Source organism: Heloderma suspectum, chromosome 14 (genome assembly GCF_057233095.1).
Source record: "Heloderma suspectum isolate Gila_16-S chromosome 14, 16-S_ref, whole genome shotgun sequence".
In the NCBI taxonomy this organism is placed as follows: Eukaryota; Metazoa; Chordata; class Lepidosauria; order Squamata; family Helodermatidae; genus Heloderma; species Heloderma suspectum.
The window spans coordinates 15,178,729-15,196,222 of record NC_139471.1 but is presented as its reverse complement, the minus strand read 5'-3'; the positions used below and the strand labels follow the sequence as shown (position 1 = coordinate 15,196,222).

The following is a 17,494-nucleotide window of genomic DNA, read 5'->3' as shown; positions in this document are numbered from 1 at the left end:
GCTGAGGCCTGCTTCCAAAAAACCTTCTGGGGCTGGAACCCTCCTCCTCTCAGCCTCCTTGAAGCAAAGAAACAAAAGAAACAAAACAGCAAGAAAATCCAGGCCACCAACCGGGTTTGCTTGGTAAAGGGTGGGGAGTCTTAGAATCATAGAATAGTAGGGTTGGAAGGGGCCTACAAGACCATCGAGTCCAACCCCCTGCTCAATGCAGGAATCCAAGTCAAAGCATAGAATCATAGAATAGTAGGGTTGGAAGGGGCCTACAAGACTATCGAGTCCAACCCGCCTGCTCAGTGCAGGCATCTAAGTCAGAGCATCCCTGACAGAGGGCTGTCCAGCCTCGTCTTGAATGCCTCCAGTGTGGGAGAGCCCACCACCTCCCTAGGTAACCTGTTGTGAGTCAAGCTGTTGTGAGCAGTCTCCTGCCTTGGGTATATGCTTTCTGCAAACTGGAGCCCTCCAGCTGCGTTGGAACAGAACTCCGATCACCCTGGCCAGCATTGGCCACGAGAGTTGTGTCCCAAAACATCCAGAGGGCACCTGGTTGACGAAAGCTGGTATACGCAATGCCCTTGTTTCAGGCACAAAGCCATTGGTGGGGGCAGGATGGGTGGAGGTCGGGGATGCAGCCAGCGCCCCAGTGATTCCAGCAGACATGGGTGGCCAAGACATTTTGCTGCCTGTGGTGCACCCAGTCAAGGTGCCCACTACCCAAGGCCCTCCAATTCATTTTGGTGCTTGAGGCAGGAAATCCCCCAAGGGCCTCTGCCACTCCCTGCCGCAATTACATAAAATAACTAACGATCTGCTGCCCTTTTATGACGCTCCAGATCAGCTGCCTGAGGCACTCGCTTGGCCAACAGTAGGGCCGGCACCTGCTTTTTGCACTTCATGGGCAGCAGAGAGCAATGAGGACATGGTGCCAACTGGGGTGGGAAATTAGCAGGCATGATGTGTTGGCCAATGCTGAGTTTATGTAGCTTGTGCCATCTGCCTGTTGCCCAATGACGCACTGTTCTGATCATCGCCCACCCTAAAGTATTCAACCTGGAATTAAAAACAATGACAAGCAAACATTGTTCTCAGGAGGGGAAAAGGCAGCACTTGAATTCAGCCTCACTTGGATGCACTCAAACTGTATGGCTTGAGAGATCTTCGGCTTAGGGGGTCATAGATCTCCAAAACACTTCAGAGGAAGCGGGTAATTCGCACTGAGAAAATGACATGGGGTGGGAAAGAATTACGCCTCCCCCCCAATGCCACAGCACTGTTCTAATTAGTGGGGGACGCTGCTGATTTTTAAAAAATGGTGTGGGGAGAAAAAAATACTGGAGATCTGTGGACATCTCATTTAACTTTTTCTCCCTCATGCCTTTCCTCATGGAAGCTTGGGAGCTCCTGCTCAATTGAGGACACTGTTGGGAATTCTTTGTTAAAGATCTATTACTGGCTCCATGCAGAACTACAGTTCCCAGAATTCCTTGGGGTGAGAGAAGAGCTATGAAACCATTTAAAGTTTGGTGCATAGATATGCCCAGATGGAGAATCTGCTGGAGACATATATATCAAAAACCACATGGCCATGAAACAGAAAAGACCAGGCTTCCTTTTAACACGGAAGACTTCTAGTGGTTCTGAATATCCTTCCAATGTGCACTCTTTCTCTCTCTCTCTAATTCTTCCCTGGAATTAAATGCTCAGGGCATTTAAGACAGGAGGAGGCTGATTTGCTGAATCATGTCAGTGCCCAGGGCTGTGCTATGCTTTCATCATATCGGCATCCAGACACGGCAAGGAATGGAATCATTACTATTTTAAAACAACAAACAAATAAACAACCCCAGCAATGGTATGTTAAATTGGACTCTCATTCCATCCCTGGGCCACCTAAAGCTTGTCTCCTGTTTTCTTTTTCTTTTCTTTCTTTTTATTGGAAAAGGCCAAGGGGAACTGTGGCAAGTGTTGCAGATTTCCTGCATGGATAGAAGACCCAAGTTGAACAAGACCAGGCCTCTGTGTGCAGAAGATGAGGTTCTAGCAGCAAGGATTGCACAAGGGGCCCAGTGGCAGGGAGAGAGAGATGGAGAGAAGGGGCTGGCCCCAGAGATGACCTTGAGGAAGAGGTTAAACAGGCAGACATGGTAGCACCCAAATTCTCTTCTCCTGCAAGAGTGGAATCCTGCCTGAGAAGTTAATACTGATAAAGGTTGTTCCTTGCAACATCCGGGTCTGCAGCAAGAAGCCTTTTCACTTTGGGAAAGATCTCTCTTTCTCTCCATCTCTCTCTCTCTCTCTCTCTCTCCCCCCCCCCCCCGAATCTCTCTCTCCCCAGCTATAGCCTGCACTGCTGTCTCGGGGAAATGTAAAAAAAAGAAAGGGGGTGTTCTTGGAGAAATTCTCAGGACGGTATACAAAAGATGGGCAGAAGGGAGGAAAGGAGACCTTGTTGGCTGAGGGAAAAGCCACCTGCCTATGCCTGGTTGGTTGGTTTGTTTATTTGTTTGCTTGTTTGAAATTCTTTTGGTGGATTGGGGGTTTTGTTTTTGGGATGGTTGGTGTCCTGTTTCCTTTGGTGCCACCCCGTCCCCCCAATCACTGTGCTGAGGAGGGAAAAACCCAAGGAGGTTTGGAAGGCAGGCAGTAGGTAAAGCGATTTAAGGCAGACTGTTTGGTTGCTTGGAGGTTGAATGGCACCCTGTTCCTGACACAGTAAGGGAATCAGTTGTATGGGACATAGCAGCAGCAGGAGTAGCAGCAGCAGCATGGAGGTTTGGTTGACCTTCTTCTTCTTCTTCTTCTTCTTCTTCTTCCTCTTCCTCCTCTGTTCCTCACGGCGGTGCAGTGTGCCTCTGTTCCTTCGCCCCAGCTTAGCAGCTTAAACCCCTTTGGACCTTAGCTCATTGCCACAGGCCTCTGTGTGTCCCAAGTCAACTTGGGAATCCCTCCCTCATAAGTGAAGCCAACAGACAAACTTGCTTCTCTCTCCCCCCACCCCCCCACCCCCAACATTGCTCATTGAGAGCCCTACCTGTGATGAATCCACCAGTTCCCCACATTTGGGTGCTTTCGACCTTCAACACCAAAGCCTAGCCTAGCCAATCTCTTCTGCAAGAGGTTTTGGGGCTGGGAACCTCCGAGAGAGCAAAGAATATGAACTTCCTTCTGTTGCTGCAGCATGCTCTTCTCTCTACTGCTCTCTCTCCCTCTCTCTCTCTTCCTCCCTCTCTCCCTAGTTTCTCTCTATAAATATTAGGTATATATATATATATATATATATATATGGCTTGTTTCTTGCCTTAATCTGGATACAAAAAGCAAAACTTAACCAAAAGATGTACAAATCCCAACCCAAACTGAACCACACGTAGTTCAGACAAGGTGGATGTAGGCCTGCATAACGCATGTTTCTTCTTCTTTTCTCTTGACTTCAAAAAGTCTTATTTGACTCAACTATTTGCTGTTTTGCTTGTTCTTGCTAGTAAGATATGTTTAATATAATAACCTCCTCCTTCTTCCATCTCCCCTCCCCCAACCCCAATATTTCAGTTCTCCTCGGGCAAAAAAATTAAAGGCAGACTGGTTGGATTCTAAAGGTCCCTGGTGCAGAAACGCCATTGAATCGAGCAGCTGAAATTGTTTAAAAACAATACCAAGAAAAGGGGTGTGTGATGATGTCTCGCCTCGCCTGGCTTTGGTGGTGTCTCTCTTCCATTCCTTGGTGCTTTGTGTTATCCAAAGCTGAAGCCACGATGATCTTGCTGACTGTGCTCTTGGGCATCCGGATCGAGACAAGCACATTCACCCTGCAGGTCGCAGGACATTGGGAAGGGGATGATCTGTGCAAAGGAAGCCAAGGAATAATGGCCATCAGAAAGTCAACTTTGGTTAGGAAGCTGCCTTAGACAGAGTGGTTTTCATATCAAATAATGACTCATCAGCCATGGAAATTAGCCTTAAGCCCATTAAATGTTTTGGTTGATTAATCACAAACAGCCAAATGGTAACAACCTGCCAACATCTGCAAATCTAAGAGAGATGGTTTCAGCGATAACACTTGCCGTCCCTGTCCCCACAACAGGCAAATTCCCATGTAGTTCATATCCTTGCTACTCAGAATTCACGTTGCCATATTTTAAAGCAGATAAGCTCATTCTTGGCACTGCTCTGCTTCTGGGAAGATGCTTTCCCCCAGCTTTCCTGTACAGTAGGCCTCTGCTTGGGAGTGACAGGTCAGGTTTCACAAGGAATGGAAGCAAGCTATTTTGAAAAATAGCTACCTGTCTCTTTAAAAGAAGGGAAAGCGGGAGCTGAAGCAACAGCCTCCTGCCGTGTTGCTTTGGAGAAAGAAAGTTGATTTCAGAGGATTGCATCAGGAATTTACATAAAGGAGAGAGCGGGGACAAAAAGTGCGGGGTGGGGGGAGGCTTTGGTGCCTGGAGTGAATTCCCAAGAGTCTTTCCCATCTGCGCAGGCAGAATTAATGACCTAATTCCCCTCCCTTCCTGGACGATGCCACAACCTGTTCAAATGTTTTCAGCGAGCATAATGTACATTCACTCCCTACTGACACATTGGTTTCCTCCTTCTGTGGCAATTATTTATTTAGTTATTTATTTAAGAAGTCCAGGTCATGTATGCAGTCCCTCCCATGTCATCATGGGAACTTCTGGGAATCTGCATTGCGCACACACAGACAAAGATGCACACGCATAGATGACCCCATTGCTATGCAACCTCTCCCCCCCCCCCATGCATGTGCCTGCCTGCCTCTTTGTAACATGCCACTCTCTTTACATCCAAATTATGCTAAATAAGGGCTGGCTCATCTCCGATTTCCCAACCAGACAGCCTCTTCTACCAGAGGCTGGTAGAATCTCAAAACAGAAAACGCTGGGGCCTGCTTTCCAGCATCAAACAGATCTGTCCTCACAGCAGTTCTGCTTTCACACCTGCAAAGATCCTTCAGAACTATAGTTGATGGGGAAATCTCTGGCTAGGAATGGAAATATCACGATGTCTTAACTACAATGTCCATGAGGGTGTCCCAATCCTCCTCCACAGAAGGATTTTTTTTTTCATGGAATGAGAAAGATAACTAGCTGTAGGCCACTTCCTGATCTGGAGTTTTCAAGTTGAAATCCGTTTCTCCACCAATTTCGGGGGGCCGAATGCATTGGCATTCGGCCTCCCGGAGATTCGTGGAGAAATTCTCTGACATCCCTAGCTGCAACGAATTTTCATTGTGGCATGTCTGAGAACGCTTTTCTCCTATAGGCAGCACTATAGTGCCATTATTATCTGTTAGCCACTTAGGTTACAATTTTACGGAAAAGTGGGTTATAAATGCAATAAACAAATAAATTAGTGCTGTGCTGAAAATTTCTCCCACACATTTTTTAGAGTTCTCATTCAATATGATAGAAGAGGAATTGCTTTCAAAAAGACATTCAGTGGCGAAGAAATTCTCATGGGTTGGGTTTGGGTTCTGTGGGCTTGCCTTACTTAGGAGGTGGCTGAGGAGTGAGCACAAGGGTCTTGTTTTTCATTGTACAGTCATCTCCCTGGCAGCCTGTAGCCTCCTCAGCTTCCTGCACTTCAATTAAAGCCCAGTTTAAGGCATCATGAGGTAATTCCTCCCCTAGGGCTTTTCAGATCAGGACGTGCAGGCAGCCTGGGAGGCTGGCTGTAATTCGGTAAGCTCAAAAACACCAGGAACATAATTTCTAAAACATCCTGAATGAGGCAGAACAAGTGAAGCCTCTTTCATGGGAGGAGAAACCTTTCAGGAAATTGGAGGGCGGCTTTTGGCACAACACCAACTCCACCTCATCCTTGGAGCCAGACACAACACTGCCCTCACCTGTCTTGTGGTGGATGCCAACTGGGGGCCAGCCTGCCAAGACAGCTGACGCAGCACGAAATCCCCCAGACCCCTTACTAAGAGAAGCAGCTATGCTACAAGCCTGCCAATGGAGAGCCCTACCCATGAGAAACGGTTGAGAATTTCTCCTCCCCCTGGAGAAATTCGGTGAAATTGTCTACCAAATTTCTCTGTATAGAGTCATAGAATAGTAGGGTTGGAAGGGGCCTATGAGACCATCCAGTCCAACCCCCTGCTCAGTGCAGGAATCCAAGTCAGAGCATCCCTGACAGATGGCTGTCCAGCCTCGTCTTGAAAGTATGGTGGAGAATTTCAAGAGGCCATTTGCGCACAGCTGTAGAATAAATACGTATATGAATTTATGCACCGCCACATTGGTGATTCTAGCAAATCAGTCCACTGGCAGAAACAAACCTGTTCTGGACAATGGTCAGCCACCCGCCACTACCCATCAACATACACACACACACACACACACACACACACACGTTTGCTTGCTAAATTTAACAACATGGCCTTGCTGTTCTAAAGAATTTTTCTTCCCTCACGATGTCCTGCACTGAGAAAATAAGAAGGCAGAAAGTCTCTGTAAGTGCTCAGGCTGTGGAGAAGCAGTGCGTTTGGGCTGGGTCAAGAGGTCACAGACATTAAAAGGAAATAGGATTTTGCTTGTCCTTAATGGAAGACCCTATCCCCTCTGGATCCCTACCAGAAGCCCTTGTTCCCTGCCACTGGTTAGGAAGGGCTGGACGGAATGGTCTTTGTCGAGCCTCAAAGACACTCATGGGTCAGTGGCAGCATCAGTGGCTCAGCGGATTAACACGTTCCCTCCCCCAGCTGTCTCAGCACACTGACTCCCGTCCCTGCCAGGCTACCAGCACAGCCTCCCCGGTTCCAAGGTGGGCAGCTCTGGAGCCTCAAAACCAACTGCCACCCCTAGGAGCAAAGTCAAATTCATGACTTTACTGGAAGACAGTGGAGGCTGGTGGCTCCAATGTCAGTGTGGTGGTGAATCTGCCTTGGGTCTCAGTCAGAACTCTGAAGGACCTAGTCCAAAATAGGGCAGTGAGATTGGTAACAGGGACTGGCCGACGAGATTACATTACACCAGTGCTTTTCCAGCTGCACTGGCTGCCAGTCCATGACCCAGCCCAATTCAAAGTGCTGGGATTAACATTCAAAGCCCTAAATGGCTTGGGGCCAGGTTACCTGAAGGATCACCTCCTCCCATATCTCCTTCTGGGACTCTAAGATCATCTTCAGGGATCCTTCCCTGTGAGCCCCTGCTAAAGGAAGTGAGGTGGGTGGCTACCAGGAAGAGGGCCTTTTCTGCTGTGGCACCCCGGCTGTGGAATGAGCTCCCTAGAGAGGTTTGCTGGTGCCTACATTGTACTCCTTTCAGCAACAGGGTGAAGGCCTTTTTTTATTTTCCCAGTATTTCGCATTTCAGCTTCCTAGTCTTTTAGCTCTGGTGTTTTAAATCTGTATTTTAAATCTCTGCATTGCTGCTAGGTTTTATTGTGGTTGAACTGTTATATTGTAGCTTTAAGCTTTCATATTTCATATTGTTTTTATGCTGTAGATTGTGGTCGTAATTATTGTGAAACACCCAGACAGCTTCGGCTATTGGGTGGTGCAGAAATGAAAATAAAGAAAATAAAGAAATAAAACACTGGTTACCAGTTGTTTTCCAGGCCAAATTCAAGGTATTGGTTTTGACCTTTAAAACCCTATATGGTTCCAGCCCAGCCTATCTTAAGGAGCGCCTCCAGCAACACCAGACAGGCCACTTAACAAGATCAGCCTTGGATGGCCTTCTCTCTGTCCAATCAGCCAGGACAGCTAGGCTGGTGAGAATGAGGGAGAGGGCCTTCTCTGTGGTGGCCCCCACTCTGTGGAACTCCCTCCCTAGGGAACTCCGCCATGCCCCCTCTTTAATGAGCTTCCGCCATGCATTAAAAACATGGTTGTTCAGGCAGGCGTTTGGGGTGGGCTAGGGTACTTTTAGAAATATGTTTTTAATGCAGAATTTTATTGTTTTAAAGTGTTCTATTGTTGTACATCGCCCAGAGTGGCTGGGTGACCAGCCAAATGGGCGATTAATAAATTTAATAAATAAATAAAAATAATAAAACTAAATACAATAAACAAAATAAAGGAGCACCTTGGCTACCTCCTTTAGAGCTCTGACCGCTTCTGAACGAAACCCGGATCAGATGCACTGTCCCGCTGATATCGGAGCCCCCAGCCTTCGCTGCTGGGCAATGGATCACTTAGAAAGTATTGGAAGTTCTAGCGGAGAGCAAACTGAATGCATGTCAGCAAGTTTAAAAAAATAAACAAATTCATTTACAATGATTTTTAGGATTGTGTCAACTCGCACCAACTTGTTCCACCCTTAAAGGTGGCCTAAAAATAATTCTTGTCAAAACCAAAGCCATAAACTTTGGTGTAATCAGGAGGAAGGCACATCTGTACCTGGGTCTTCCTGCCCATCTAATACTCCAGCTCTGGGCTTCTCTGACAGCAGCAGCAGGATCTGGGAAGCCACCCGCCATGTTAGGTTTCCCACAATGCCTCGGAGCATCCAGCACAGCATTGCTCTGGGTATTGTGGGGACTGAACTGGTGGGCAGCATTCCAGAACTACCGCCACCAAATAAGCATGTGTGTGTGGCATTGAGGGGCACCATGCTCCGAATCTCCTCAAACCAAACCGAGACACGTTGTTTTCCAACCTCAAGGCCTTGTTTTGAGGAGCGAGTTGGGGGCACAGTTGATGAAGGCTATTGACAAGCTAGAAAAGAGGAATGGCTGAAGGAAGTGGGACCGTTTAGCCCAGCCAAAAGAAGAACACGGCAGTAATCAGGCTTGGGAGATGACCAGTACAGGAGTCGATGAAGAGGAGATTGAATAGGGCTGGATTGGATTTCCACAACGTCGTATCGAGGGAAGCAACAGATTGGAGAGAGGGAGCTAAGGAGAGCAAGGAAATCGAAGCCAGAAGCCAGGGTTGTGTGCTTGATCAACAGGGTGGGTGGTGATGCTTTCAGTAGAAACATAGAGTCATTGAGGAAGGGGACCCTTGAGAAGAGAGATGAGCATATCACTCTTGTGTATACTGAGTTTGAGATGGTGATGAGATGAGCCAAATAGAAACATCTTGCATCTGGAGGGGCAGGAGTGGAAAGGGGAGGGAAGAAGTCTGGGATGGAGACATTAATCTGGATGCCAGCCACCAGCATACACACACACACACACACACACACACACATGCTTGATGCTCGATGAAAATGTCAACCCAGTGTGCGGCTGTTGTAAAATAATATTTTAAAAAGGCAAACTCCATGTTAGGCATAAATAGGTAAGGAATTGAGAATAAAACTGCCAGTTATCATACTTCTTTTATACAAATCTATGTATACAAATCACACTTGGAATACTGCATCCAGTTCTGGTCACCACACCTTAAAAGGATATTGTAGAGCTGGAAAAAATGCAGAGAAGGGCAAATAAAGTGATCAAGGGGCTGGAGCATCTCCCCTATGAGGAAAGGTTACAACAGGTAGGATTGTTTAGGTAAGAAAAAAGGTGAGTGAGGGGAGACATGATAGAGGTGTACAAAATTATGCATGGTGTGGAGAATGTGGATAGGGAGACGTTTTTCTCTCATAATACTAAAACCCAATGGGGTCATGAAGCTGATTGGTGGGAGATTCAGGGCAGATGCAAGGAAGGGCTTCTTCACACAGCACAGAGTTGAACTATGGAATTCTCTACTACAGGATGTAGTGATGGCCACCAATTTGGATGGCTTTAAAAAGGGTTTAGACAAATTCCTGGAGGAGAAGGGTATCAATGGCTACTAGTCCTGATGCTTCTATGCTACCTTCAGTAATCAGAGGCAGTATGCCTATGTACACCAGTTGCTGGGGAACATGGATGGGAGGGTGCTGTTGTGCTCATGCCCTGCTTGTGGGTCCCTGTTCGATAGCTGGTTGGCCACTGGACTAGATAGACCCTTGGTCTAATCCAGCATGGATCTTCATGTCTGTCTGTCTGCCTTTCTGCCTGCCTGTCTCACCCTCAACGCATTTCTCAGACTCCTGTCCAACATGTCAACATCTTGCTTGAAGCGGAGCACCCAGACTTGAACACAGGCTCCAAGCCAAGCCAAGCCAATGCTGAGCAGAGTATGACTGTTCCTTTCCAAGACTTGGAAGTGAAGTTTCAGTTACAGCAACTGAGTGTGGCCTTGGAACAAATCTATGTCATCCTCCTCTCTCTCTATTTTACAGTAATATCAGCTGTTCTAACGACAGCTGTCCTCCCTCATTCCAGATGTGCCGTTATTGCAACAACGGTGGTGGGAAGGGGGAGGGATGAAAAATCACAGCTGTCTATGCAACATGAGTCAAAGTGGAGGTTCAAAAGGTGCACTGAAGATGTTGATGGGGCAAGCGACACGGGGACTGCAGTGGTAGTGGTGGTAAAGCAAAGCAAAACAAAACACACTTCCTTCTTCTGGAGAAGCTGATTCCCTTCATCTCCTGCTTCCCACAGTCTGGGCTTCACACCCAAGTTTAGTTTCAGCATTCAGCCTTTTCACGTAGTTGGCCAAAACGTGCTGGAACGATACAGTCTGCGGAGTATTTTTATGCAGAACCCTCTCCTTCCCCTCTGCCTTGTTCTCTGTCTCTCTCATTGTTTTCCCTCAAAAAAAAATCTCCTTTTCACATTCCACTCGCAAAGTGCCTCAAAGGGCAGAGGAGGGAGGGGGGTTATGTGAGCAAACTATGACAAGAATCTGCTTTCCAGTCAAGGGTCTCAGACAGGAAAATATCTAATAGGGCTGGGCCCCAAAGTCCACATGGCCAAGCATCTGAATTTGAAATCCAGCAGGTATCTTCAAGGGCCTGGGAGCCATGAAGCAACATGATTTAAAAACATTGCAAGAGCTGTATAATAAACTGAACTGTGAATTGCTTGGGGTAAAAGTAGCACATCAAACAAAAAAGAGGAATATGCTAAAACTCATTTTTCCATGTGTGGGGTGGGTGGGTGGGGAGGCTGGACAGATGCACAGCAGCTGTTGAAATGTCAGCACTGCCACTGTTTAATGGTTTTATTTCAACCTGTGCCAGCAAAGACAATGCTAACCCAGTTTACAGAGCAGTGCTATCCATATCTGCTCAGAAGTAAAACCCATCTTCAATAGGTCTTGCAGGATCACAGCCTTTGTGTGTGGCATAAATCACTATGGAAGTATAGGGGATACAAAGAAACAGAATAAAATGCAGTGCTTGCATAGGACAGAGGGGAAAGTAGGAGAGCTCTTACAGAAAACCGCATGTCCCACGCCTGGACTCCCCACAGATCATGGACCCCCCCCCCCACAAACATAGCCTTCTAGTTTGGCCTCCCCATAATTCAAGTACAGATAAAATGCATTGCAATGTCTTGAAGAACAGGAGTTCTACAGGAAATGTTTCAAAAGATACATGGGATGACAGGGGATAAAATTGGCATCACTCCCTTTATACAAAAAACACGCGATTTGGGAATAAAGTCCCATGCGATCGATGAGGGAAGCAGGAAGGTTGAAATGCATTATCAAACAGTCTGATGCATTATCAAACAGTCTGATGCATTATCAAACAGTCTGATGATTTCTGATAGGTGTGATTTCATCTCAAAGCCATCAGTTACCACCAGTAGCTTTGGTAGTTGATGACCAGATCTTAATGTGTGGCAAACTTCGGGTCATTTTGAACTTCGAATGGGTGAGAATTTCGTTTGGTTCATAAATTCACATATTTCTTCATAAATGGGATGGAAAGGGCTTGAGATATTTTTTTTTAAAAGAAGAAGAATATGGGAGAAAGCAAAACTAACAGCTTCATCTACCCAGGAAGAGGGCTTGAAGTGGCTACCACTTCAAGGTCTGGGTTGAAATCCCTATGTATTCAACCATGATTATGGTGCTGAATTAGGGTTGCCACATCTTTTTTTTTTTTTTCCTGATGGGCTCCTTATCCTTAAGAGGTATATGGCAGGCCTCTCCATGCTGGGAATACTTTTTCCTATTGCATTTAGTTAGTGCAGATGGGTGAGAATTTAGTTAGGTTTGCTGTTGATAAGAACTTATTAAACTTTGCCATTTTCTTTATAAATGGGATGGAAAGAATTTGAGAGTAAACAAATCAGAATGTGGGAGTAATCAAAATGGACAGGTTCATCCATCCCTATTTTGAATTTTGGAAAAGAGATGTCTTATATAAATATGAGTGTATAATCACAGATAAAAGAGATCTGTCATGTTATTAAGTCTCTAGAAGAGAAGTCTGACAGGGGAGTGTACAGCACTCTGCAAATCCCTGAAGGGCTGTCACAAAGGAGAGGGCAAAAACTTGTCCTTTGCTGCTCCAGAGGGCAGGTCTACATCTCATGGGCTTAACTTACAGGAGAGTAGATTTTGGTTGAACACTAGGAGAAACATTTGGAAGGTAAGAGCAGTTCAACAATGGAACTGATTACATAGAGGAGGAGATGAGCTTTCTCTCACTGGATATCTTCAAGCAAAGTCTGGATAGCCACCTATTTCAGCTGTTCTTGCTCTATGTATCCTGAAACAAGCAGGGGGTTGGTCTAGATGGCCTACAAAGCCCCCTCTGCCTCTGTGATTCTAAGAAATAATGTGATAGAAAGATCTTCACAAGGAGTTTTGAGGGCCATTAACTGAGATGGCTTTAAAAGGCGATTAGACAAGTTGATAGAAGGTAAGGCTGGCCATTGATGATGATGATGAAAAGTATGTATGGATTTTGTAAATCCCATTCCATCTGCATTTTGCAGATTGCCAGGTGACTTTTGTTCCATCATCCGCTCACTGACAATATCAGATTTCCCCCCATTTTGCAAATTTGTGCATATCTACATTTGCACAAATTTGCATTTGTGCAAATTCACACTTGTGAAAATACACGAATTCGCCCCAAATGCACATTTCCATGCTTTAGCCTTTGGGGGAATTGTGCATTTGGGGCTGCTGTTTTTTTTAAATTTTTTACATATTTTTATGACTAAATGGTAGTGATTATGATAACGACAACAACAACCAGAAGCTTTCTTCCTTCACTTGGACAGTATATTTTGAGCTTTGTTATGATTCACCACTGCAAGTGGGATAAGCCAGGGAACATGCCTACTTTATACTAATTGCCCCATGTGTGCAGAACACTAAAATGTCCAATACTTTGTGCATTTCATTGTTTCAAGAAGGTCAGTGCTCTGACAAGTGTTTCTGCCAGTTCTGTGTACTCCCATTTGGAGGGGACTCTGTTCTATAGTTGCAGAGGAAGGTGGTAGCAGGAACAACAAGATGGGAGTCAACCACCAATCCAATACTTTAACCCAGATATAATATTCTACCAGACAGCAGCAGACTCTATCAGCTTAAGGTTGCAAGGGGAACAAGAGCTAGTAAAGAAACAAAAAGATAAAGCTATTAAGGGCTACTAATCATGATGCTTATATATTACTTCCAGTATTGGAGGCAGTACACCTCTCAGTATGGATGTATGAACTCATCCACGTCCAGGTTCTCCGGATGCCTGCCCAGCTCCTGTCTCCGCTCACTGGTCCCCAGACCACACTCAAGCTCCTCCCATGATCAATGAGCACTCACCCCAGGGGCCTTGTCAAGCTCCGCAGTTGCCATTAAAAATAAAATAAAATAGAATGACCATCACAAAACTGTGCGTGTCTTTGTATGCGTGAAAATGCGCATTTTGCGAATGCAAATTTTGCGATTGCACATATTCTCATGGTGTGAAATGCACATTTTTGTGAAGGTGCATATGTGTGTGTGTAAAAACGCACATCCTCAAGCATACACAAACATGTGCTTTTGCAAAATGTGCATTTTTGCATACATGAATATGTGCATTTGCAAAAATGTGCATTTTTGTGCGCGGAAATATGCACATTTTTGCAATCGCCATTTTATTTCTCAACAAATGGTGATCGCAATGCTCGACGAGGCCACTGGGGTGAGTGCAGGCTATTCACTGAGTGCGGGCAAGGGGTGGGCAGGGGGTCGGGGAGTAGGGCTCAGGGGTGTGGGCAAGGGCGGTTCCGCCAGTTTCCTGGACTGAATCGGGCGCCCGCACTATCATTACCTCTCAGTACCAGTTGCTGAGGAAGAGGAGAGTTTCCCAGCAACTTCAGGAGGGTGCTATTACTCCTTCCTTCCTTCCTTCCTTCCTTCCTTTCATACACACACAGACTGAAATCAAAATAGTAAATACATCACATACAACTACACTCACATTAGTCAATCCTACGCAAGAAACACGAGAGCCATCACATAGTGCTAAACCATTCATATAAACAGAGTCTAACATTTCCACCATTTCAGTAATAGCAGCTAAATTAGAACATTACAAATGTTAAGACAATAAAACCTTAAATATCTTGAGTGGATTAAAAAAAAAGTTTGTGCATGGCACCTAAAAGATGTCAATGTAGGTGCTAGGCAAGTGTCACAGAAAGGAGCATTTCAGAACTAGGGGGCCACCATGGAAAAGACCCTCTATCTTGGGGCGTTCTTACCAAGCAGTTGTGATTTCCATGTGGAACCAGGAACTTCTGCCCTGGAAATGAAGGGGATGGGAGGTGGAGCAAAACAAGAGCACCCAACCATGGGGGTTGCAATACAATGAGGCGGATGGCACCTTACCTTTTTAGTCTTCACTGTTGAGACGCAACAGTCCCCACCATCATAGTTGCAAAAGGCTCGGTTGTTGCTGGCATCACAGTAGTTGTCTCCCATGAAAGGCTGAAAAAAGAAGCCGGAAGAACAAGGGAGGAGGATGAGAAAGTGACGAGGCCATATAATCCTTCCCATTCCTCATCTATTTCAGGGGGCCTTCTCAAATGCCTGCAATTAAAGTTGGTTAGGTTGGCATGCATGACAGGCAAGGCCTTCTTGATGGTGGCCTCCAAACCATGGAACTCCCTTCTAATGGACTCGCCCCTTGCCCCTTCAGTGCAGACATTGAGGTGAGCCTTGAAGACCTTTTTCTGCCCTGCTGCCTTTACAAAGTGCTTGTGTGCCCAAACTGACTTTCTCAGCATCATATGTAAGATTTTTCATCAGATGTTATCTACACTATATTCAGTGTACCAAGTCTTGCTCTGTTCTATCCCTATTTCCTGGGAGTGTAGCTTTAAAATGTGGCTAGGGATGTACGAAAGTCACTTACCTTTTCGAAGGGTGACATTCGCGGTGGGGGGGAGGTGCTCCGTCCCTCCCCCTGAAATTCTCTCCGGCCGGCTCCGCTCCATGGAGATTCTGCGGAGCCGCCGGCCGGGGCCGCCTGCAGCTGGACATCTGGCCGCTGGGCACTCTGCAGGGACGCAAATGGCGGCTGCCATAGACGCCGCCATTTGCGTCCCTGTATTTTGCTGTGATAGGCTACGTAAATATTTACGTTGCCTATCACGGCAAAACCCCCACAAGAAACAGCAGACGCAAATGGCGGCAGCTATGGCGGCCGCCATTTATGTTTCCTTTTTTTTGCCGTTTTAGCCTACATAAATATTTATGCAAATGGCGTCCCTGCGTTAGCTGTGATAGGCTACGTAATTATTTACGTAGCATATCATGGCTATAATGAGGAAACGAATGGCAGCCACAGACGCGGCCGCCATTCGCAAGTCAGCGCGGACGGCAGCAGGTAAGTGCTCCGTTTCACGTGCCTTTCGTGGGGTGGGGGGGCAGGGGGCTTCATTCCACCATGGATTTCGGGGGGCCGAGTGCACTGGCATTCAGCCTCACCGAGATCCATGGCGGAATTCTCTGACATCCCTAAATGCGGCTGAAAAATACTTTAAAGTAATATAAATGAAAAATGAGATTTGGGAGGACTTGGAAGCCTGGCTGAGTAGGAGGCTGGGGACCATTTTGCGATATCCATTTCACTCCCTTTTTACTGATCCATCGTGGCATTTATATCCTGCCTTTCTCAGCTTATGCCAGCTCAAGGCGGCTTACAATGGATTACAATAAAAACAATATATCAAAGCAAGCAAAGAAGCTATTTAAAAACACACACGGAATAAAAACAGCAGAAGCAACAGAGTGGGCCTATTCGCATGCTGGAGGGCGGTTAGGGTACCTATGGGGGAGGGGTAGTGAAGCCACTACATACGGGACTGTCACATGACTAGACACCATGTGGCACTGCGTGGTTCCACTATGCCCCCCCCCCCGCGTAGTTACCTGGCGAGCTTACTGGAGTGGTTAGCATGCATCCTGACATCATCCGCGGCATGAGCAGGGTCCTGGCAGTCACTCCAGCATCCCCAATGGCCTCCTGACCATAGAGAAAGTCTGTGGTGGCTAGAGCATTGATGGACACCCTAGCCAGCATACTCTAAAGTCATGGCCCAGAAGTCCTCTAGAGCCCATTTAAACCACCGGGGAGCCTGACAGATGACACGCTAAGCCTCCCCAAGGCCCCTTGACCCTTTTGCAGGGGGGGGTTAGTGGGGAATGTGGTTTTCTCCCCCCACATGACATGCTAAGTCACTGTGGTTACTGGAACTTCCCCAACCGTCATGGCTTAGCGTGACGTCTGAACAGGCCTAGTAAATCCATCAAGGCCTTAACAAAAAAACATGCCTGCTGAAATAACGCCGTTCTCAACGCGTGTTTGAAAGTGGGCAATTGAAGGCAAACAGGTGCATCTCCTGAGGGGGATAATGCCACAGTCTGGATGCCATGATGGAAAAGGTCTTTTCCTTCATCCCCACCCCTGAGCAGGCTCATCTGGCAGGAGCCAATTCTTGAGAGGCCCCGGTCTAGGGATGGCAGAGAATTTCTCCCCGAATCTTCGGGGGGCCGAGCGCCAACGCATTCGGCCCCCCGAAATCGGTGGTGAAATTCTCCGCCCCCCCCCCCCCCCGGGATGGGACTTACCTTTGGCGAATGTCCCTCCCGGCGGCGGGTCCCAGCGGCGGTTCGTCGGCCTTTTGTCGGGGGTGGGGGCGGCAGCCGGTCTTCTGACCAGCTGCCGCCGCCGCCATTACAAAGTGTAAAAAAACCCACAAAAAACCCGTGATAGGCTACGTAACGATTTACGTAGCGTATCACGGCTAGATTTCCAAAGTCATCCATGATAGGCTACGTAAATCGTTATGTAGCCTATCACGGGTGACTTTGGAAAAAAAAAAAGCGTGTACGCAAATGGCGGCGGCCTATGGGTGCCGCCATTTGCGTTCCTTATTTGGTCCCAGAAGTCTACGTAAAGATTACATAATGATACGGTAGTCTATGTAAAGACCAAATAAGGAACGCAAATGGTGGCGCCCATAGGCCGCTGCCATTTGCGTACGCTTTTTTTTTTTCAAAGTCACCCGTGATAGGCTATGTAACGATTTATGTAGCCTATCATGGCTGAATTTGGAAATCTAGCCATGATAGGCTACGTGAATCATTATGTAGCCTATCACGTTTTGTTTTGTTTTACTTTGTTTCGCGGCCGGGGAGACGGGGTGCGTCTCCCCGGCCTGAATTTCGGCCGGGTGAGGCGGGACGGCTCCCCCCCCT

The 17,494-nt window shown here is 46.8% G+C and overlaps 1 protein-coding gene across 1 annotated transcript in view; it reads right to left on the bottom strand.

Annotated features, from left to right (window-relative positions):
• Positions 1–3,418: 3,418 nt before the first annotated feature.
• Positions 3,419–17,494, bottom strand: part of PAPPA (pappalysin 1) — a 295,498-nt gene continuing 281,422 nt past the window's right edge. The window contains exons 21-22 of the mRNA XM_084821073.1: positions 14,621–14,719; positions 3,419–3,836 (exon numbers count right to left, since the gene is read on the bottom strand). Of these exons, the coding sequence (XP_084677199.1) occupies positions 3,729–3,836; positions 14,621–14,719 (207 nt within the window). The 3' untranslated portion in view covers positions 3,419–3,728. The remainder of the gene's footprint in view (positions 3,837–14,620; positions 14,720–17,494) is intronic.